Source organism: Equus quagga, chromosome 5 (genome assembly GCF_021613505.1).
Source record: "Equus quagga isolate Etosha38 chromosome 5, UCLA_HA_Equagga_1.0, whole genome shotgun sequence".
NCBI classification, from domain to species: Eukaryota; Metazoa; Chordata; class Mammalia; order Perissodactyla; family Equidae; genus Equus; species Equus quagga.
Window position 1 is genome coordinate 63,246,098 of NC_060271.1, and position 24,202 is coordinate 63,270,299.

At 44.4% G+C, this 24,202-nt stretch overlaps 1 protein-coding gene across 1 annotated transcript; it reads left to right on the forward strand.

The window, feature by feature from the left end:
- The first annotated feature begins 18,099 nt into the window (after window positions 1–18,099).
- Window positions 18,100–21,731, forward strand: LOC124239630 (putative speedy protein E7). Its single transcript, XM_046661818.1, has 7 exons — window positions 18,100–18,199; window positions 18,384–18,497; window positions 18,674–18,871; window positions 20,380–20,438; window positions 20,804–20,889; window positions 21,405–21,579; window positions 21,672–21,731. Exons 1-7 carry the CDS (start codon window positions 18,100–18,102, stop codon window positions 21,729–21,731), a joined length of 792 nt encoding a protein of 263 aa, XP_046517774.1.
- The last annotated feature ends 2,471 nt before the right edge of the window (window positions 21,732–24,202 follow it).

Sequence of the window (24,202 nt, forward strand, 5' to 3'; positions counted from 1 at the left end):
ATAGTAACATTTTCACAATAGTTTAAGCACAAGTCCCCTAAGCATATATACTCCCTGAAGTCACTCAGCACACTGACTCAGCAATCTTGCACAGTGACAAGGATGCTCGCTCTCCAGGCCTTCTCCCAGTAGGGGGCACGCTAAGCCAGCCTAAGCGTGTCCAAAAGCCGCCATAGCACCCGGCACCTGGCAAGGCCTCAGCAGCTTAGAAAGGAGCATGCCTCAGCCAGTCTTTCCAACGACTCCTGGAGGTGGGGGTTTGGCTGGGTCGGCAAAGGAATCAAGGATTCGTGATCCCATATTCAGTGCCAAAGTGTTTGTATAATTACACCCTGGAACACCTTAAGGCGTCCTCCAATCCTCAAAGCCCGTCTACCTAAAATGAAGGAATACATCAGTCTTCTTTCTTTCTCATTGACCTAAGAGGGGAAAAGGAAAGGAGGCCCGGGAAAAACCACAGCCATGTTCCCCTCACCAGGGAGAACATGCAGCCAGGCTTAAGTGGTCCCAGAAAGAGAGAGAGAGAAAGGCCAGGGTGGTCTAGGGGGTCCTTGGACAACCCACTTGCAGTGGGCATTTCTCAGTCTCCTTTGGAGAAAAACAAGCAGCCATTTCCAGAGGAGGAATCAAGGGGCAACAGAAGGCTCCTCGAGGCCAGAACTGCCTCTCACTCCCTGCCTGCCATGACACCTCAGATGCCAGGTGGCCCCTAGTGAACCACACCTCTCAGTGTCAATGAGCCACAGCTCCATGTCAGTTCCCTCCCACACTGACTCTGAGCGTGGCCATGTTTTTCCTTTTCCATCCTTATACTTAAAGCGTGTTTTTTGTAAATAGCATACGGTTGGGTCTTGCTTTTTTATGCAGTCTGGCAATTTCTACCTTGAATTTATATCATACCTCTTTACACCTAATGTAAGAAACTCTGGTAGCCCAACCCCAGCCTCCTGCATTGCTGCCGTTAAAGGACTGGTCTTTTCCTGGTGATTGGGGTGGGGGTGGCCATTGTTTTGGAGAGTCTGGGTTCACCTCCTGCAGAGCTCAGAACCCAAGCACCACAGGAACGTGTGAGACTGCCCGCAGTCTCTCTGCTTACGAGCCCCTTCTCCAGTGCCCTTCCCAGCAAAATTCCCAGGAAGGGGAGAGAGTTGTTGGGCTGAGAGATGGATATTTCATTTGGAATGCCTCCAGATCCTAATCGCTCCCCCGACCCAGGATGCTTCTTCTCAGAGCTGCAAAGCCCCCCGTCTGTGGCAAGCCTGCCGCTCTTCACAGCTATGCTCACCCAGGCACCTGCCCCATGGAGCTCCAGGGCCCTCTGCCCTCCTATGGAGGGCGTGCCCCTCTGCGGTTCAGCCCACCAGAGCTTCTGTACACCTACCAATCTTCAAAAGTCCCATGAAAAGTATACTTTTTGTTCCATGTGGTTAATTCTTGTTACCACCATGGGAGGAGTGTTCACATCTTTCTACATAACCAGAAGCAGGCAACCCTATCTTGCTTAAGCCACTGATATTTGTCTTTTCGTTATACCCAGCCAAGCTTAATTCCTGTGTTCGTAACATGGAAAAACCATTCACAATGGTGCTGATGCTGCCGGATGTCTGGGACTGTCAGGTGCACAGGCCTCGGTCTCTCTGGAATTATCCCCCACGGCTGCGAGCAGCTGCGGGCACCACAAGGTTTGAAAATTAAATTTGCAAACATTTGTTCTGAGTCCAAGATCTCCAGTTGGTTGACAGTTCCCCATACCTCCTATTATTTATCCACTTACTTCACATATTCAAGTTTTCTTCTGCCCCTTATTGACATTTGAGTTTGAGACCCCTAATACTCGGTGAACACTGAGAAATTCTCTGCATTTCACCTAGCAATCACATCCACTCTGCACTAAATTATAAACATAAGGGTATTTTCTCTGCTTTCTCTCCACGTATTTTGCATCTTGTGGCAAAGTTTCCATAAGCTCATTCATTTCTTTGCATCTCAGTTTCTGCAAATATAACCACTTTCTGTTAAAGTCAGATGATACAGTTCACTAATACAGGGCCACTTCGTCTACCTGACCCAGCAGGCGGATCCTGTAATTTACCTTTAGGGATGTGAGAGTGCTCAGAACAGCAGAAAGCAGCTCACAAATCTAGGGTCTAACTCTGGTCTCCTCCTGATAGTCACAAAAGGTTTCCAGCTCACAGGCACTCCTCTCGCCCTTGGCGTCTCAAGAGAGACCTCGAGGCCACGGTCTGCATGCAACGTTGGCCTCCACGGGAGACTCACATGTCTCTTCTGCTGTCTGCCAGCAGGAGAGGGGGGACTGAGGTCTCCTGGGAGTGTGGGGCCCTCAGCATCTTTGTGCAGAGCCTGTCTCAGTGGACGCAGCCTCAGGACCACACTGAGGAAATAATCCAAGCTATTCAGAAGGGCACTGAGGACACAGTAGGGAGAGCAACTGTGCCTGCAGAGGTCAGTCTCCCAATCCTAACTCCGCTCGCTCCATCAAAACCCAAGCAACAGCTCACCAAAAAAAAAAGGCAACTGGTCCTTAGATGAGAAAAATGGGTTCTCTGTGCACACAGAGACTCTGAAGCAGAAACCTATTTCGGCTGTCCATTCTTTTTGGCTTGCACCAGGGAAGCGGGTAGGGGGAGAGTCTGCAGAGGAAGAAAGTGAAAAACAGCAAAATTCTTGACTTTCCTTTGTAAAAACTTTTTATTTTGAAATGTCATAGATTCACATATAGTTGTAAGAAATAATACAGAGATCCTACGTGCTCTTCACCCAGTTCTCTCAGTGGTAACAACTTGCATAATTATAGCACCATATCACCAGCAGAAGAGGGGTCTGAGGTCTCTGGGTAGCATCTGGCCTCAGCCACAAAATAGCCATTAATACAATCCAACCACTTTATTTTTATCTCATTACTTTTACACATAGTTGTGTGCGTGTGTGTGTGTGTGTGTGTTTAGTTCTATACAATTTTATCACATGTGTAGATTTGTGTGACTGCCACCACAGTCAAGATACACAACAGTTCCATCACAAGGATTCCCTGAGCTGTCTCTAATAGCCACTGCGACCTCGCTTCGTACTCCAGCCCTAATCTCTAGCAACTACTAAACTGTTCTCCATCTCTATAATTTCAATGATGCTATATGAAGAGAATCACACAGTACATAAACTTTGAGATTGACTTTTTTCACTCAACATAGTCCCCTTGAGATTTTCTCTTATTTCTGAGTAGTATTCCATGCTTCACTTATTTAAAAATCTAAAAAGAGGTGCCTTATAGTGTCTTTTGATTCCATGGATTGACAGAATGCTGTTAATGCCACTTCTCCATCCTCAGAATTTTTAGGTGTAACAATGACCAAATGAAAGGGAAAGAAGTGTACATGAAGTTATCATGCACTCCCAGTTTGCATTTTTCTTCCTAATTTGCTAGTAATTTTTTAATAAATGAAGCTTTTAGGGAAACCACTTCCTGTGTCAAATAAAGTTTGTTAATTATAATGGCTTATAAAGAAACTCAAAATTTAACAACAAAAAAGTTACTGTCTTGGACTTCTGGTTGTGGACAAGATGGAGTAGATGAACTTCTCCCTATTCTTCCTGAAAAATACAGTGAAAACACCTGGACATCACGTATGAAGCATGAAAAGACTCTGAAAGGTGGAGAGGAGAAAGCAGATTGGATAAGTTTCCCTGAGCAACAACATGGCAGTAAGTTCTCTGGGTTTTCTTCTTGGCTTCTTATATCTCAGACTGGGCTGGAGAAGCCAGCAACCCAGAAACACCAATGGGTGTAGATCAAAAAAAAAATGCTCCCAAGAAAAGTCTGTTCTCTTTAGCCAAAAGATCAAGAAAAGAGCAGCCTAGCAAAACAGAAAACCTACAGACAATAACTCCAGCCAAAAACTATGAAAAAAGAAGTTGTAATCCCAGCACAACACTTGCTAGCAAAAGCTGAGTGGAGAATCCAGACTTCCACCCTCCCTGGTTGTAACAAGGCACTGTGTTCCTCTCACCACAGCCAGGGCGGTGATAGACAAGGCTGAGTGACAGCGAGGAATTTCATCCACGCCTGGCAATAATGAGGCAAGCCCCACCCCTTGCAGTGCCAGAGGAAGCCACATGGAGATCCTGGACTCTCAACCCCTCCAGAAGGCATCCCCAGCCAGGGTGTCAACAGAGCCAAGGGGGGAACCTGGACTTCCACTCCCGTCTGACATTTTCAAAGCAGGGTCCCCATTCCCCTGATGGCATGTGTCAGAGGAGGCCTGCTAAAACAGAAGATTTAAATAAGGTCCAGTCTCATCACATAATACCCAAAATTTCCTGGCTATAATAAAAAGTGACTTGTCATACCCAGAACCAGGAAAATCTCAATTTAAATGAGAAAAGACAAGCAACAGATGCCAACACTAGAAGACATAGATGGTGAAATTATCTGACAAGGATTTTAAAGCAGCTATCATAAAAATGCTTCCATGAGCAATTATGAACATGCTTGAAAAAAGTGAATGAATAGAAACTCTCAGCCAAGAAATAGAAAGACATAAAGGAGAATCAAATAGAAATTTTATAATTGAAAAAAATATAATAACTAAAATAAAAATTTTAGTATATGAACTGGACAGCAGAATGGAGAGAACAGAGGAAAAAAATCAGTGAACTTGAATATGGCACAACAGAAATAACCCAATCTGAACAGAAGAAAGAAGATATACTAAAAAGGAGGGGGGAGAGCCTCAAGGACCTGTGGGGATATTTAAAAGGTCTAATATTTGTATCCTCAGAGACCAAGAAGGAGAAAACAACTAGAGTAAGGCTGAAAAAACTAGTGAAAGAAACAATTGCTGAAAATTCCTGAATTTGGCAAAAGATATTAACCTACAGATTCAAGTAACTGAGTAATCCCAAAGAGGATAAACCCAAAGAAATCCATGCTATGACACATCATAATTGGACTCCTGAAAATAAAAGAAAAAAAAGAAAAAACCTTGAAAACAGGTAGAGCAAAATGACACTTTACCTATAGGGGAAAAATGGCAATGGATTGCTCATGAGAAACCATGGAGACCAAAAGAAAATGACTCAGCATGTTTCAAGCGCTGAAAGAAAAGGACTGTCAACCCACAATTCTATATCCAGCACAAATATCCTTCAGGAATGAAGAGGAAGTCAAGAAACGGTCAGATGAAAGAAAAGTAAGAGGATCTGTTGTCAGCAGACCTAACCTAAAAGAACTGCTAAAGGAATTACTTGAGATAGAAGGAAATGCTAATAGAAAGAATTTCAGAACACCAGAAAGAGAGAAGAACAAAAAAGTAAAAATATGGATAAATACATATTATAAACTTACTTACATTCTCTTCTGGAGTTTTCTAAACTACGTTTAATAGCTGAGGCAAAAAGTATACCAGTGTCTGATGTGATTCTCATGTATTTGGGGGACTATTTAAGATAATTATATCATAAATGAGGGAGGGTAAAGAGACAAAGGGAGATGAGGTTTCTACACTTCATTTGAACTGCTAAAACAACATCAGTAGACCGTGCTAAGTAACTTGTATATACAGATCTTCCTTCACTTATGACAGGGTTATGTCCCAATAAACCCATCCCAAACTGAAAATATCATTTAAGTTGAAAATACATTTAATATACCTAACCTACTGAACATCATAGCTTAGCCTAGCCTACCTTAAATGTGCTCAGAACACTTACATTAGCCTATAGTTGGGCAAAATCACCTAATACAAAGCCTATTTTATAATAAAGTGTTGAATCTCTCATGTAACTTATTAAATACTGTGGTGAAGGTGAAAAACAGAATGGTTATATTGGTACAGAATGGTTGTAAGTGTACTGGTTACTTACTCTCATAATCACTCGGTTGACTGGGAATTATAGTTCACTGCTGCTGCCCAGCATCATAAGAGAGTATCGTACCACACGTCACTAGCCCAGGAAAAGGTCAAAATTCAAAAAAGCACAGTTTCTACTGAATGCATATCACTTTTGCAGCATCATAAAGTCAAAAAATCATAAGTTTTGAACCATCGTAAGTTGGGGACCATCTGAATATAATATCTAGAGCGAGCACTAAAAATTAATACAAAGAAATACACCCAAAAACACTACAAACTAAACTAGAATTTAAAATATGTTCAAGCAACACACAGGAAGGCAGGAAAGAGAAAACAGAAACAAAAAACAGAGAACAAAAAGAAAACCAAAAATAAAATAGCAGACTTAGCTCTAACATATTAATAATTACATTAAATGTAAATAGTCTAGATCCACCTAGTAAAAGACAGGGATTGGGGCTGGCCTTGTGGCCTAGTGGTTAACTTCAGTGCGCTCCACTTCAGCCACCCAGGTTCAGTTTCTGGGTGAGGACCTACACCACCCATCAGCAACCATGCTGTGGCAGCATCCCACATATGAAATAGAGGAAGACTGGCACAGATGTTAGCTCAGGGCTAATCTTCCTCAACAACAACAAAAGGACAGAGATTGACAGAGCGGATTAAAAAACATGACTCAACTACATGCCATCTACATGACATTCACTTCTAATATAATAACATGGGTAGGTTGAACATAAAAGAATGTAAAAATGATATACTATGTAAACATCAGTCAAAAGAAAGCAGAGTGGCTATATTCATATCAAATAGACTTCAGAGCACAGAAAATTTCTCATGAGGTATAATAGAAAATGTTATCTAAATGTTCCCAAAATATCTGAAATAATTCCAAGTTCTGTCTCAAAGCCAACCCTGTGATAACTCTACTTGGGAACTCCAAGTACTTTCTTTAATTGCCCATCTGAGATTTTGTAATGGTGACGTAAGGGACCAAGCTTACTCTTCTCTTCTAAATGGGAGAAAATGAGCATCGGGTGCACAAAGGGGGTCTTTGAGAAAAAGGCTATCCCACAGCAGATCTGTTCCACCAAGAACGCCAGCCAAGCCTTAGCTAAGCGGAGAGGCAAGACAAGAGACCCACAGGACAAAAGGAGTGCTCCTCTTTGTTCCCACCCACACCCTGCAGATCACGTATTAATAGATGTTAGTCTCAGATGCACCAAGGGAGTGGGTAGAGGGGTGTGGGGAGGGGTGATTCAAGACTTTTGAGAATGAGGTTTCCTCCAAATCTGTCACAATTCAGGTCAGTGCTACAAGCTCCTCCATAAGCCCTGGCCATCTTAGGCCAGAGTGCTGGCAGTGCATGGCCACAGGGAGGCGACCGCTCATGTAGGGTTTAGGGTCATTGTCTGTGGAATTCTCTTTTCTGACTTGAATACCATCCAGGTGAATCCAACATATCTCCATTCACAATCTAAAATCATCTCCAAACCTTGCCAAAGCATCTGGCTGACACTATCTATCTGTCACTAGTGTTTCCAAGAAATGGATTTACAGTACTGTGCTGGGTCCCTGGGCACATTCCAGAGTGAGCTGTAGTTACTCAGCTGTAAGGCAAAGGACTAGGTTTTACCCTCCTGGTCTAAGCTGTGGCCTCTGCCCCTGTTCTACTCCTTTATGCAATGTCACTAAGTCATCAGTCCCTACTGTGGTAATAGTATGTTTATATATTGCTGTGTGGTTCACAAAGATATCTTCATGTTTGTTATCTTACTGTACCCTCGGGATCACAGGAGTTACCTAACTTGCCCAAAGTTATTCACATTAGTCAGAGTGACTTGAATCCAGGACACCTGGTCCCTGGTCTGATGCTGCCTCTCAGTGCAGGGGCATCGTAGGCCTCACTCTTGGAAAAACAGTGAGCCCCCTGGGGTCTGCTTCCATCCATCCTCTGCTGTACCTATGTGAGATCATCCTTCCTCCCCTGTTGCTGAAGGTATAACCATGACAAGGCCTCCTCTAATTCCAGTAATCAAATATGACCTGGTCAGCAGGAAGCATAGAGGGATGCCCTCATACCCCCGGACCGGGGACGTGTTTCAGGAAAGCTGGTTGCCTTCTAACATGCAGCAACAGCAGCAATGGCATCTATCAAACATGCGTGCCGACCCATACTGATCCATTCCAGAAACAACTGTGGAGTCCCTACGGTGTTCTTCAAAGGGTGATGCAAGAGTCAGCTTCCTCATCCCCTCCTGGACTCACAGTGGCAAACCCCCAGTGGGAAGAATAGGGTGTGGAACAGCCAACATCCTATCACCAACACCAGCACCCACAAAGACAGCCAGGTGGGTTATCAGTAGACACCAAAAGAGAGGGAACTGGGTGCGGAGGGACAGAGGCTACACTCATGAGCTCCCACACACCCCAGAGGGAATGAAGGAAACCCACAGACCTGGTATCATCAGCCAAAGACAGAGCCCAGCTGCCCCCTGCTACTGGCAAACTCATAAAGAGGAGCATAGAGCCCACACTGCAGCTGGCACCACAACCATTGCCACCACCACCACCACTAAAGGAAAAGAAACAAACTTTGCAGTGCCACTGTCACAGGAAGAGTGGAAATGGAGGTAAAAGCACAAGTGATAGACCAAGATATCCTCCCTGCCGCCGCCCCCCCCCCACCTCATTCCCCCTTCCTCCTAGGGGAGCTGACAACATCAGGAAGGGAGGGAAGGACGCACAACTCAACTTTCCTCCCCTTGGCTCCGTCAACGCTTTCTTTAACACCAAGTTCACAGGAAGGTTGAGAGAGGGAATGCTCTAAAGGAAAAGCACGACCTCCTTTGAGCCCTGCATAGACACAGCTTCTGCCTGACGATGAGAAGGAAGAGGGGACAGAACGATTCCCGTCAAGACCCCCATCACTCATCCCCCTTGGAGTCCCCTGTCAATGGTCCTCAGAGCTGGTCCTGAAGAGCAGAGCCCCTCTCCAGGCTCAGCAGCTGGTCTGTCCTGTGTGCTCCCCATAGAGCACTCTTAAAATTTTTAAATTTGTTGCCATTGCTTAAAGTTTGGAAGATTTAACACTAAAGTCTGGATTTCCGGCTTCTTTTGAAAGATCACAAGCCCCTGACCTCCTAGAGTATGGATCTCCCATCTAAGCCAACATATGGAACTGGGGGGCACGGGTGACAGCTGCTGCCCTTGACTGAGCATACCCTCTCGAGCCCTCTAGCCTCCGGCTCTGGGCTGGCCTCTCCGTGGGTGCTGCTGACCGCTCCCAGCAGGAGTCTGTTGTGAAGTCCAAGCCAGTGATGATGCCAAACTTGTCTTCCCTCCCACCATCTATGCTGGAGATGTCAAGGAAAGAAAAACTTCCAGAATATAGAGACTCCATAAAGAAGCTTCTGCTCTGCTCTCTTCTCCCCCATCCCCAACCCAAAAAGAAAAAAAACAACTTGCCCTCCAAGAGTCATATTTCACTAGGAGATAACTTACCTGGTGTAAAATCTGAAGAATGCAGAAGGCAGGAATCTAACCATCAAGCTGAAGGGCAGCACCGGCTTCAGTGATAATCCCTCTGTGGGCTAGAATCGGGGATGGAGACCACAGACCCAACCAGGGTCAGGAACAGTGTCCAAGAGAGAGAACAGACCATGGCTGCTCCCCATCTCCCTCAACTCTGGACCCCACAGGGCAGCTGTCATGGGCAACAAACAGAGGGAACCACAGCAGAGCCTGTGGCTACTCCACACCAAAGCTTGGCACTCAGGTTCCCAGTGGAAAGACCACTCTTCAAGGGACCTAGCCCTGCGCGTGGTGCTTGTGGGTGGTCTTGGGCAGGACCCTGGTGCTCTCAGGGCCACTGTTTGCTTGAAATGAATAAGTTTCAAATGACTTCCAGCAGTGAAATCTTTTTTTCAAACTGATTTCTCCACCAATCTCAGTAAACAAAATAGACACAAATGAAACTGGTCTGCTTGAAATGAGAGAGCAAGGCAATGTGACCCCGTTATTCAGCTTGACGCACGCACAGACACACATCCCTGTCACCACCCCACAAAAGTCACAGCACCTCAGTGTTGGAAAGCCTTTTCGACAGAAAGAGAGAGAAGGAAAGAGAGAAACCTCTGCCCATCTCCTTCCCCACTACCGTCTTCTCTCCATGCTCCCTAGTGCTTCCATTTAACCTAATGTGCCTCAGACAGGGCACTCACACCTCACCGGGAAGCCTGTCCCACTTGTGAGCAGTTCCGTATGTTTAAAAACTTTCCTACTCCAACTGGGGAAAAAAATTTGCAAATCATCTATCCAACAAAGGGTTAATCTCCATAATATATAAAGAACTCACACAACTCAACAACAAAAAATCAAACAACCTGATCAAAAAATGGGTAGAGGATATGAACAGACATTTATCCAAAGAAGATACACAGATGGCCAATAGGCACATGAAGAGATGTTCAACATCACTGATCACCAGGGAAATGTAAATCGAAACTACACTAAGATACCACCTTATACCCATTAGAATGGCTATAATCACCAAGACAAAAAATAACAAATGTTGGAGAGGTTGTGGAGAAAAGGGAATCCTCATACACTGTTGGTGGGAATGCAAGCTGATGCAGCCACTATGGAAAACAGTATGGAGATTTCTCAGAAAACTAAAAGTAGAAATACCGTATGACCCAGCTATCCCACTACTGGATATCTATCCAAAGAACTTGAAATCAGCAATTCAAAGAGATTTATGCACCCCTGTGTTCATTGCAGCATTTCTCACAATAGCCAAGACATGGAAGCAACCTAACTGCCCATCGACTGATGAATGGATAAAGAAGATGTGGTATGTATATATATATATATATATACACACACACAAAGGAATACTACTCCGCCATAAAAAGTGACAAAATCGTCCCATTTGCAACAACATGGATGGATCTTGAGGGTATTATGTTAAGCAAAATAAGTCAGATAGAGAAAGACAAACACTGTATGTTTTCACTCATATGTGGAACAAAGAGAACTATTTAGTGGTTACCAGAAGGAAGGAGAGTGAGGGGTGGGCACAAAGGGTGAAAGGGCGCACCTATAATTTGACTGACAAATAATAATGCACAACTGAAATTTCACAATGTTGTAAACTATCATAACCTCAATAAAAATAAAAAACTTTCATACTATTTTTGACAAGAGTGCCAAGACTATTCAATGAGGAAAGAATAGTCTCTTTGACAAATGGTCCCGGGACAACTGAATCTCCATGTGAAAAAGAATGAAGTTGGAGCCCTACTTCATCCCATATACAACAATTAAAGTGGATCAAAGACCTAAATGTAAGAGCCAAAACTATTGAAGTCTTAGAAGAAAACATAGGAATAAATCTTCATGAGCTTGGATTAGGTAATAGTTTCTTAAATATGAAACCAAAAGCACAAGCAACCAAAAAAAAAAAGGTAAATTGGATAAAACTTAAAACTTTCCATGCTTCAGAAGGACACCATCAAGAAAATGACAAAATACATAGAATGGGAGAAAATTTTGCAAACCATGTATCTGATAAAGGAATTTTATCTGGATACATAAAGAACAATTATGATTCAATAATAAAAAGACAGATTACCAATTTAAAAATGGGCAAAGGATCTGACTAGACATTTCTCCAAAAGAGATATACAAATGGCCAATAAACAGCATACTATTAGCCATCAGGGAAATGCAAATCGAAACTACAATGAGATACCGCTTCACACCCAGTAGGATGGCTATAGTAAAAATACAGGTTAATACCTTGTTACCATAAGGTAATAAAAGACAGAATGCAGAGAAATTGGAACCCTCGTACACTACTTGCCAGAATGTAAAGCAGTGCAGCCACTTTGAAAAATAGTCCGGCAGTTTCTGAAAAGGACAGATATGGAGTTACCAGATAACTGTAAGAAAAATGAAAACATACGTCCACCCAAAAACTTATACACAAATGCACATAGTGGCATTATTCACAGTATCCAAAAAGTGGAAACAACCAAATGTCCATCAACTGATGACTGCATAAACAAAATGCAGTGTATCCACACAATGGAATATTATTTGACAATAAAAAGAATGAAGTACTGATACACGTAACAACACGGATGAACCCTGAATACATCGTGCTATGTGAAAGAAGCCAGTCAACAAAGCACCACATATTTTATGATTACATTTATACGACATGTCCAGGACAGGCAAAACTATAAGAGAAAATTAAATTGAGACAAAAGGATAGAAATATAGAGACAAAAAAATATAGAGACAAAAGTAAATTAGCCTAGGGCTTGGGCATAGGAATGGGAGACTATGGGGGGATTGGGGAAAGGGCTAAGAAATGCAGGATTTCTTTGAGGGATGTTGAAAATGTTCTAAAATTAGATTGTTGTGATGATTGCACAACTTTGTGAATATACTAAAAACTACTGAACTGTACACTTTACACAGGTGAATTGCATGGTATGAGAACTATAGCTTAACAAAGTTGTTTAAAAGAAAAATATTGCCTCGGTTTCTCAAACAGTTAAACACAAACTTACTATGTGACTCATCAGTTCTACTCCTTTGCTATCCACTCAAGAGAAATGGACACATACGTCCACACAGACTTGTATGTGAACCTTCATAGCAACGTTATCCAGAATAACCGAAAAACGAAAAAAACAAATATTCATTAACTTGTAAATAGATAAGCAAAATACAGTATCTGCATGCAATAGGTAATTCAGCAATAATAAGTAACTGAGTACTAATACATGCTACACCATGGATGAACCTCAAAAAACATTATGCTCAATGAGAGAAACCAGACTCAAAAGAACATATTGTATGGTTGCATTTGTATGAAATTTCCAAAGAAGGCAAATCTCTAGAGAAAGAAAGTAGATTAGTGGCTGCCAGGGGCTGGAGGTGGGAATGGGGAGTGACTACAAATGAATGAGCAGGAAAGATCTTTCGGGGTGATGGAAATGTTCTAAAACGGTGATGTTCGAACAGTGTTCGAACACGGTGATGGTTGTTCAACTGTGTATAAACACACTAAAATTCTTTAAATTGTATATTTAAAATGAGTAAATTTTATGCTATGTAACTTAAATGCCAATAAAGCTGTTTAGAAGTAGGGTTGAAGAACCGACAGAGGGATGGACAGATGAACGGATGTGTGTGATAAAACGTTTATATTAAAATGTTCATTGTAGAGTCTAGGTCATGTGTATACGTGTGTTTACTATACAATTATTTCAATTTTGAGGATATTTGAAAGTTTTTGTACTACAATAATGAGGAAAAAAGTTTTTAATTTCTCTGAGCTAGAGATTAAGATCCCTATAATATCACTTCACCAAGTTTAGTTTTGGCTCCTTTTCCAGTTGGCAAATCTTCAAATATTTTGAAAAGCACTTCTTTAGTCTCCAAAGTCTTATCTTTTCCTGGCTAAATGTATTTCATTAGCACAAATTACTACAATCTTTATTAACTCTGACTCTTCACCGTCTGTCCATCCCTGGCAGAATTCTCCAGGTTGTCAAAATGCTTCCTGGAACTCCATGGGAATACACACCTTCCAAGGTGGCTTGACTAGTGTGGTCCTTCCCTTCTCAGGAAGCGAGTGACAGGTGGGAAAGGTGACGCCATGGGTGTGGATCCCTTTTCCCTCAAATCGGCTCTAAAAAGGATAGAAAGAGTTATCTTTGGTTGATAGAGGGAAGTGGACAATTTCCCAAACATTTTTTTTTTAAGCTGGAGCAGACTTGAGCATAAACAAGTGTGAAAAACATGGGAATAGAGACGTTAATGCCAATAAAGGCAAGTTACAGGGACAAGGAAGTAGTTAAGTATTTAAACTAATACATTTATTACTGTAATATCAAAAAAACTCAATAAATTTAAAAGGATTGGAATCACACAGAGTATGTTTTCTGACCATAATGGAATCAAACTGGAAATCAACAACACAACATAATAATAAGAGGAAAATCTCCACACACTTGGAAACTAAACAACATACTTCTAAATAATCCATAGGTTAAAAAGGAAATCTCAAAAGAAAATTTAAAAATACATAGAACTGAATGAAAATGAAAATACAACATATCAAAATATGTGGGATGCAGCTAACGCAGTGCTGAGGGAGACATTTATAGCAGGAAATACTTGCATTAGGAAAGAAGAAAGACCTAAAACCAATAATCCAAGTACTTACCTCAGGAAACTAGAAAAAGAAGAGCAAACTACACCAAAAGCAAGGAAAATGGATGAAATAGTAAGGACAAGGGCAGACATCAGCAAAACTTAAAACAAGAAAATCAATGAAACAAAAAGTGGTTCTTTGGGGAAAAAATCAGTAAAATTGGTAAATCTCAAGTAAGACTGACAAAGGAAAAGAGAGAAGACACAAATCATCAATATCAAGAATGAAAATGGGGGCATCACCACAGATCCAGAGCCAGGACAAGGATGATAAGGGAATACCATGAACAAATTCATGATCAAAAATTCAACAACTTAGAAGAAATAGACCAATTCCTCAAAACCACAAACCATCAAAACTCAACTAAGATGAAATAGACAACTTTAATAGTCCTATAACCATTAAAGAAATTGAATTTGTAATTCCCAAAAAAGAAATCTTTAGGTCTAAATGGCTTCACTGGAAAAAATTCTACCAGACATTTAAAGAATAATTAACACAAATTTTAGAAATTCTTTTTCAGAAAATACAAGAAGAAGGAACACTTCACAACTCATTTTAAACAGTATAAAAATAGTACAAAAAAGAAAACTACATATCAATATTTCTTATAAACTTAGATGCAAAAGTCCTCAACAAAATATTGTCAAATCAAATCCACCAATGTCTAAAAAGAATTATACACCGTGACTCAAGCAGAACTTATTCCAGGTATGTAAGCCTGTTTCAACATTCAAAAATCAATATATATAATCCACCATAGCAATAGGCTTAAAAAGGAAAATCACATGATTGTATTAATTGATGCATAAAAAGCATCTGACAAAATCCCATACCCATTCATAATAAAAACTCTCAGAAAACTAGGAGAAGAGGGGGAAATTCCTCAATTTGATAAAGAATATCTAAAAAATCCTACAAGTAATATTATTCTTAATGGTGAAAGAGTGACTTTAGGAACAGGCAAGGATGTCAATTTTTACCATTCTTATTCAATATGCCAGTGGAACTTCCAGCCAGAGCAATAAGACAGGAGAAAGAAATAAAAAGCATATAGATTGGAAAGGAAAAAATAAAATTGTCCCTATTCAGAACACGTGCTTGTCTACAGAGAAAACCCCAAGAAATCTACACAAAAACTCCTAGAACTAATAAGTGAATTCAGCAAATTTGCAGTTCATAATTCAATCACTTTTCTATATACTAACAATAAACATGTGGAAAATGAAACTAAAGACACAATAATACCACTTACAATCACTCCAAAGAAACTTATGTATAAAACAAAACATGTACAGGACTTTTATACTGAAAACTAGAGAATGCTGATAAAATAAATCAAAGACCTAAATAGATTACGTATAGGTAGGCCTATAATTAGATGACGTATAAATAGAATTTAAACAGACATAACCATGTTCATAGATTGGAATACTCAGCATAGTAAAGATGTCAATTCTCCCCAAATTAGTCAAAAGGCTTAATGCAATTCTTCTCAAAACTGAGTACGCACTTTACCATACAACCAAGGATCATGAGCAATAAAAAGGAATAAACTATTGATTTATGCAACAACTTGAATGGTGTCAAGGGAATTACACTGAGTGAAAAAAAGCCAATCTCAGAGGACTACACACTGTCTGTTTGTATTTATACAACATTTTTGAAATAACAAAATTACAGAGATGAAGAAGAGATTAGGGGTTGCCAGGTTGAGGGGATGGTAGGTAAGAGGAGCACGAGGAATTTTTCTAATGGAACTGTTCTGTACCTTGACTGTTCTGTATTTTGGTGGTGGTCACAAAAGTGTACACATGTGATAAAATTGCATAAAACTAAATACAACTGCACATAAGCGAGTGCATATAAAACCAGTGAAATCTGAATAGGGTACCATGTCATTAGACCAATGTCAATTTTCCATTGTGATATTGTACTATACTTATGCGAGTTGTTACCTTTGGGAGAAATTTGATGAAAGTGTATAGGATCCCTCTATATTATTTCTTACCATTGAATGTGAACTTAATTGAATGTGAATTACAGTCATGTGCTGCATAAATGATGTTTCCATCAACGATGGACCACATACACAACAGCAGACCCGTAAGATTAGTACCATACAGCCTAGGTGTGTATTAGGCTATACTATCTAGGTTTGTATAAGTACATTCTATGATGTTCACATAATACACAATGCCTGATAATGCATTTCTCAGAACATATCCCCCTTGTTAAGCGATGCATGACTGTACCTCAAAATATGAAAGTTAAAAAATCTTTAATCTTAATATGATCACAGCTAAACACAAATAAGAAGAAAGGCAGTAAAAAATGTATTTTAGTACATTAGTAACTTTTTATTATGGATGAGAGATTAATCAACTTTGAAGTTTGTATTTTCTCAATTTTTTGGTATGTGGCTATATCAGTTTCACTTGGAATCATTAATTGATTTGGTTAAACACAAGATGTGGTTCAAAGTAGAGGCAATGGTGGGATAAGAGGAAGTGACCCCAGTGTGCAGGCTGGGACACCACCCCCCTCCCCAGTGGCCTTTTGCTAGCACGCCTTTTATAAACCAAAGGGCAGTTCCTGGTGGAATGGTGTGATGTCATCAGTGACTTATGTAAGGGCTCCGGAATCCTTGAAGCCATTTGATCCTGAACACTTGGCTACAGCCAGTGCTCTTTTCACACTGTTGTGAGGCTGTGCTCTAGGTAAGCATGAGGGCCTAGATCTTGAGAGAGCCACGAGGTGTTCACTAGGGGTGGGTGTCCCCCATTCCCAAACTAGCCTGAGTCTTGGATCCTGAACTATGTTCCTCCAAGGAGTCCCAGAGGATGTGGAAGGACATGTGGAAGGGGTCACCCGTGAGTCTCCAGATGTGTGACTGGGGATGCAGTAGGAATAAAAATAGGTCTCAGATTTAGGGAGAAGAGAGAACATGAGGGGATGTGAGCAAAAGAGAGAAGAAAATGAATTTGGGGGAAGGAGGAGAGAGAGTAAGGCTGACTCTCACAGAGAACTCGGCCATCAGTGGCTGCCTGGAGAACCTCGGGAGCCGTGAGGACAGTGGGGAGGAGCAAGAAGAGAGAGCACTCTGCCAGTCAGGAGGAATATGGCCCTCAGATGGGGTAGGAGGCACTGGCCTTCTTGAGGGGGCACGAGGCACTGCCTCAATCAGCTTCAAGGGCCGTTTCAGACAGGCATGGGCCACTCTGGTCATATTTTTGCCAGGCCTGATTGCCCATGATTTTATAATGATTCACAAGGTTATTTAGGTAGAGCCGATGACATTGGCATGTAAGGTCATCCAGCTTAACCCTAATGGAAGTGTGACTGAGGCTCAACAGTCGCTGCCACTGGCCACCCTTCCCTTGAGCGCTGGTCAGACGCGAGTTCTAATCCCGAATCCAAAGAGCTTTAGCCACAGTTAAGGCACAAATCCTAGACAAATTAAGTCATCATCCCTCATCTGTAAACGAGGTAAGTTGTACACCTTACCTTAGAGATCCTTATAGGATTGAATGAGGTAATTCTTCAGATCCATATCTGAAGTGCAACAAGCAATCAATAACTGGTAGCTACTATTATTGTCACTTTAATTATTATTGGGTTTCACAAGAAGCAGGTTAAGCAGAAAGACACGGCCTCGTCAGAATCAGGTTGGTTCCTTTCCGTTTTTTTGTACCCAGAGAAGACAGGATTCCTCTGTGCTCCACCTCAGCCTCCTCAGAGACTGCTCCAAGACAACAAGACCAGCAAAGAAGGGTCAGAGGAAAAGAGCGTGCATGGAAGGGAAGACAGGTTGGTGAGGTCGTTCACCCTTTACCCACGGTCTCTGAATGAAGGAAGGTGCTAGAACAGCATGGCTCTAGCATCACTTCTTCTCGACTCTCAGGAGCGTGGGTCTGCATGGGCAGGGGAAAGGGTGCCCAGGATGAGACAGGGAGGTCACTATCCCAATCACTTTTGGAGCTACTGAAGACCTCAATGACCAGAGAATTCACTTTTGTGTCCATAGAGGTGTCCTCCAGGCAGAAAGATCCTTGGAAAGAGGCACAGGAGAGCAGCTTTTGCCTGGCAAAGAAAGGTAAATATTAACTCAATTCCTACCCTCCAGTATAGACAAGAGCAAAAAGGGTGGTGGTCATTCTTCTCTCATCCCTTCAGATGTCACAAGCAAAATCCTCAAGGTGAGTGGGAAGGGAAGAGCCAAGTGTTTCCCAGGTAGGTCCCTCCCGTGATCAGACAGGGTCCTTCCTCTCTCCCCACAGCTCCTCGGAAGAGGAGCCCTCTGGCCTCCAGTTCCACCTCTTTAGAGGCTGTCCCTCAGCAGAGAACCAGGAGGAGAGGCCAGAAGAGGAAGAGACCCACGGATGTCAAGGAAGGTATGTGCCCTCAGGCATCCCTTGGCCCAGCATGGAGCATCAATTACTGCTGAGTAACCACTTGTCATCTTGTCCCACGAGGCAGGGTCCAGTCTTCAGGGTGAGCTGCAAGAGAAGGACTCAGACTTCCCAGGTGGGTCAGGTCCAAGCTCACATGGAGTCTTTTGTTCCTGCAGCTGCCCAGGAGAGCAGCTCCCCAGCCTCCAATTCCACCCCCTCAGAAGCTGTCTCTGAGCTGAAGTCCTGGAAGAAGAGGGGGGAGAAGAGAAACATATGGACTGTCAATCATGTTGAGGGAATAAAACTCAGGATGAACAAGAGGAGAAGACCCAGTTACCGTCCTGAAGACCAAGAAGCATTCTACCGGCTTCTGGGTATGTGCTCGGAGCTGGTGGCGTGCTCAGGGTCCTTCTAAACTGAGAGAATCATGGCGGGCACAGAGGCTCTGGGACCGTGCTTGAACCTCCCCCTGGGGCTCTAAGCTGTAAGGTGTCCTGCTGGCAGAGAAGCAGAACAACCCTGGTTCTCCTGTGGTACTCACGGGTTTTTCTGAGACAAGTTTTGGAGGGAGGGAGGGAAAAGAGACTCACAGTTGAGTGTTCAATTAACAAGACACTTCAGGACAAAGCAAGGAGTGCGTCCTCTGACCACAGAGATGCATGAATTTATTCCCTGCAGTTAAGATTTTAGAGATTAGTGATGACAGGACAAACTACATCTTGCTGTCTTCATGCTCAAAGTGAGAGGAGACAAAAAACAAACAACATGTACAGAAATAAATTGCTCTTGGCCACTGACAAACGCAGAGAAGGAAATTTTTTAAAAGGCAGTGACACCTGGAGATGGGGACGGAGCAAGGGTAGGAGAGCTTTATGAAACGGGAAACTCAGGGAAGGTGTATCTGAGAAGGTGAGTGAGGACCAGAGGCAGGACTGAGTGTGGCAGGTTTGGGGATGATGCTGAGTTCATACTGCCCAATACAGCATCCTCCAGACACATGTAGCTATTGAAATTTAATTTTAAATGAATTAAACAAACTTAAAATTCACTTCCCCAGTCTCACTAGCCACATTGCAAGTGCTGGGTAGCTCCATGTGCCTAATGGCTACCACATTGGACAGCACGGATATGGAACATTTTCATCATCACAGAAAGTTCTACTGGGCAGTGCTCTTCTGAGGGCCAGGCTGACGGGAGAAGGGTCCGGGAGGGCGAAATGGACCCCCCATCCCCCCTGCTGTGCAAACGTCATTGTCCTGGGCAAGGGTGAAGGAAAGACAGGACCCAACATTCTCAGGTCTTCACTGGAAAATGGCACCCCCAGAGGACAGCTCTAACCCCAAATGAGCCTGCTGTGGGGAGGGGAGGCCAGGCCATTATCTGCGGGAGTGAGGGGATCCCGGAAAGGGAGGGCAGGATGCCCAGTGACCCCAGGGACTATGAACTCTCCACCACCCGCCCAGGGTGCTCAGTTATCAGATGGGGCAAACACAGCATGATGAAGTGACAAGGATGTGGTGTCACAGAGGCCCATCCAAGCTTTTAGCTTAAGGCAAATTTGTAAACTTTGTGAACCAGGTCACATCTCTGCAGTAAATGCACTTACTATCTCCCAAGTGATGAAGATTAAATAATAATAGCAAAATCCCTGCCCCACAGTTGAAACTCACTCTATATGAGTCAACGGAAGGACTAGCAGCTGTTGCCAGTATTAAGCCCACAACCCTCCTGGAGGAAAGGGAGCTGCCTCCACTTCCGTGAGATAGAGGAACTCAGAGAAGGTTCCGGTTTCCCTCCTTCCCTCTGAAATGTCCACAGCGCCACGCTCACTTCTCCCAGACAGCTGCTCCAAGGCCTTCATCACTTCTCCCTTCTTTTGCAGAGGATCCCGTTATCCAGAGCTTCTTGGAAGCTGACATTTTCCTCAAAGTGTCGGACAAGGTACCTGCAGCACCAAAATGACGAGGGGCCCAAGGGGTCTGCAGAGTCACTACCCTATGGGGGGGCAGGTACAGAAATAAGACTTCTGTCTGGGCAGGAGAAGCCCTGGAGAGACCTGCTCTGCATGTCAGAGGAAGAAAAGACTTATTACCAGCGCCCTGCCCTGCCCACTGGGCATCTCCTCCCTGGCCTTCCTGCCAGCTCACCTCCACCTGTCAAGGGACCCTGAGACCCTCAGCAAGTCCCACCCTGAGCAGTTTTCCTGCCATGGCCTTTGGATGGGGGCACGACCCAGAGCCCCTGCAGAACACTCTCCCCTCCATTCACCCCTGGCCACCCCCTCACACCGCCTCTGTGTCACACAGTACCTGCTTTCCATGGTGGTGGAGTACTTCGGCCGCGTGGGGCTGCCTGGACACCTCTACAACAGGATCCACTTCTTCCTGGCCCTGTAAGCACCTCCACGGGGACCTGCCTCCATTCTGCCAAATCCCCCAATCCCACAGCTTCGCCACCCCCGTTGGGACGGCTTGGCCATCCTGAGGGTCCCATGTGGTGGTTCCCATTGGCCACAAAGCAGACAAGGCCTTCAGGGGTCACCTGGTCCTGCAGGAGGGTAAGGCGATGAGTAAGGTCTGGAGATAACGAAGTAGCTGGGAAACACCACTTGCTGCCCAGAGACTGAGTGACTCGAAGTGGCAAGCCACAGGGAAATGGCGGGCAGCCCGGAGCTTGGGCGGAGCTGGGCATGGCACAGGCCTGCGGGCTTGGGGCTGAGGGTGATGCTGCTGCCGCTACCGACCTAGGTCCCCGTGCAGATACATGTCCCGGACTCGCTCTCCTGGATACACTGCCCCGGGCACTCCTAGTTCCTCCAGTGTGACCTCTGCAGCCTCTCCGCACTGTCCCGCCTGAGGCTGGGAGTCGTTGAGGCCAGGACGAGCTTGTCTTCTTTTCCCGCGGCAGCTACATTGCCTCCGACATGGAGGAGGACAACCCCATGTCCAAGCGGAGCATCTTCCAGTTCCTGCTGGGCAGGGAGCACTGGCCAGACCTCTACAAGGAGTTCCTGAAGCTGAAGGTGGAGTTCTTCTACGCCATGGGGTTCCGAGCCTGGGTCACCCCGGAGCTGTGCGAGGAGGTCTGTCAGGGATGACGGCCAGGGGGCACCCCCTGAGGTGGTGGGGCTGGGCCCTTCCTCCAGGGGCTTACCCCGCGGCGTTTCCCTTTCAGATCCAGGCCCAGAACCCACATCACTGGGTCTGGAGTCGGGTGCGCCAGTGCGCCCCCTAGGTTCCCAGGGAATGGAGCGCAGCTGCAGGTGGTCCAGGTGCGTGAGGGCGCTTTGAGGGGTGGGGTGCGGGGAGCTCTGCAGGGTCAGCCCCACCCTCTGTGCCCCTGCAGTCACCTCCTGGGCTGCTGGGCAGGAGGAGGGAGAGCTGCTGCACCCATCAATGCATGTTAGCATAGCAAGGGCTCTGAGAACTCCCCAGGTAAAGAAACTAGTTACCTGTGTTTATATCAAAATCCTCCAAGTGACTTTGACTGTGGAATCATGTACTGTGCGACGCAAGGTCCCAATCTGCACATTCTTTCTTTTTTTAGGAAAACTTTTGGAAATGCTGATGTAAGTAATGCAAACCTCTGCAGAGTTTCGATCTGAGTTAAAAATGTTAAACGAAAATACATGAAAAACACTGAGGTCATCCTTTCTGGAAAAGGGGCTGTTACCTTGGTGGTTCTTAGGAGAAAAGAGAAAGATAAATGATGCTAACATTTCATCCAAAGTTTTGTGTGTTTCGCTCCCACATGAAGCAAGCTACCCTAAGTGGGGTCGCTGGAAGGTTGCTGGAAAAAAGGAAACAAGTACACGTACAGAACTGGGAGGACGCAGCACAGAACGCCATCCCCTGACTAGCATCACTCTCTTTAGAATGCGCTTTCTGTGGTTTAAATTTAGTTTTTGTATTGGATTTACTTGAAGTGGGGGGAGACCTTCAGTGAAATGCATAAGGAATGCTTTGTCTGGGCAGACAGTTGGACTAGAATCATCCTGCGAACAGAGCCACCCCCGCTCGCTGCAGGGTGTAAGGCAGTCATTTCTGACCCTAGGAAAAAAGAAACAGGGAGACAGGAAAGCGGGTCATGTGTGCTCTGAGATAAACCGACTTTGTATACAGTTTAATGCTTCCGCAGGCTTTTCATTTAAGGACTAAGAACGACTGTGCGCATCAGGAATCTCAAAATTCCAAAGAAAAACAGCATTTTTACTACAATAAAAAAAGAAAAGGTCGGGGGGTGGTGGCCCAGTGGCGTAGTGGTTAACTTTATGTGCTCCACTTCGGTGGCCTGGGGTTTGCAGGTTTGGATCCCGGGGCCGCACCTACACACTGCTTATCAAGCCATGCTATGGCAGGCATCTGGTATAGACAATAGAGGAAGATGGGCTAGTCTTCCTCAGCAAAAAGAGGGGGATTGGTGGCGGATGTTAGCTCAGGGCTAATCTACCTCAAAAAAAAAAAAAAAAAACGGGGGCCAGCCTGGTTAAGTTCCTAGGCTCTGCTTCAGCCAGCTCAGATCCTGGGCACAGACTCAGCACCCCTCATCAACCCATGCTGTGGTGGCATCCCACATAAAATAGAGGAAGATTGGCACAGATGTTAGCTCAGTGACAATCTTCCTCAAGCAGAAAGAGGCAATGGATGTTAGCTCAGGGCCAATCTTCCTCACTAAAAAAGAAAAGAAAAATAGCAGTTACTGGGGCCTATCTTGGGTCTGGTCACTAAGAGCAATGAGGATGACAGCTGATTTTCCCTGAATTCCCGCTACCCCTCAACACAGAAGCTGCTGCCTCGTTCCAGGCTCCAGGCAGCCTCAGAGGGACGGCATCAGCAGCGGGCCCCCAAGGTTCCTCAACCCCCTGCAGGACAGAGGGTGCAGGGAGAGCCGGGACCACAGCAGCCTGAACCCGAGATGCCAAAACCAGCTGAACCCAACCTTCCAGGGGTGTCAGCCAACAAAGGCCCTGACCCCTGGACATGCTGGAAGGGTCTAGCAGTAATGTGGAGGGGGCACTCAAGGGAACCAAAGCAGAAGCCTCTATGGACACTGAGGACGGGCAGAGGCAGAAGGGAAGGAGAGTCCAGGAAGAGGGCCACGGAGCAAGAACCTGAAGGATGGAAAAGACTGGAAGATGGCGAGGAAAAGAGGAGACAGAAGGGCAGAAACACATGAGGAGAGAGCAGGAGTCGAGCCCCTTCGAGAAAATCAGCATCCCGGGGAAGGTTGTATTCAGAGCCCTGCCTGACAATCTGCTGGAAAGAGAGCAGCTTTACCCAGGGAGGAGACAGTGGGACCTTTCAGCCAAAGGACTAGCAGAAGGCGTGAGTGTATTGGTGTGTTGATCTAAGGCTGGATAAGTGGGGGGCAGGGGTGGGATCGCAGGCCATCCTACGCTCTGGCAACATAGAAATAACCCAACCTTCAAAATAAGAGGAGAAGGGAGAGAAAAAGGGAGGGCCCCCTGAAGCATGAATTCTGCTGGGGGAGAGGTGGGAAGGTCCCGGGGGGCCACCATAGCTGGAAACAAGACAGCGGAAGCAGAGGTAAGGGAGAGAGGGACTCAAGGAGTCCTGTGAAGATCTTAGTGTTAAATGTATTCACAAAAACATGAGCCACCCTAAATACCAAGAGTAATGAATACAACGAGTTTTTTAAAAGCAAATAAAGGCACAGAGTAAATACAAAAAATACAGTAGGGGCTG

Coding starts and splice junctions, on each gene's coding strand:
- LOC124239630 (XM_046661818.1), top strand. CDS start 18,100: ATGACCAGAGAATTCACTTTTGTGTCCATAGAGGTGTCCTCCAGGCAG. Junction 18,498..18,673: donor ACCCACGGATGTCAAGGAAG/GTATGTGCCCTC, acceptor TTGTTCCTGCAG/CTGCCCAGGAGAGCAGCTCC. Junction 18,872..20,379: donor AGCATTCTACCGGCTTCTGG/GTATGTGCTCGG, acceptor CTTCTTTTGCAG/AGGATCCCGTTATCCAGAGC.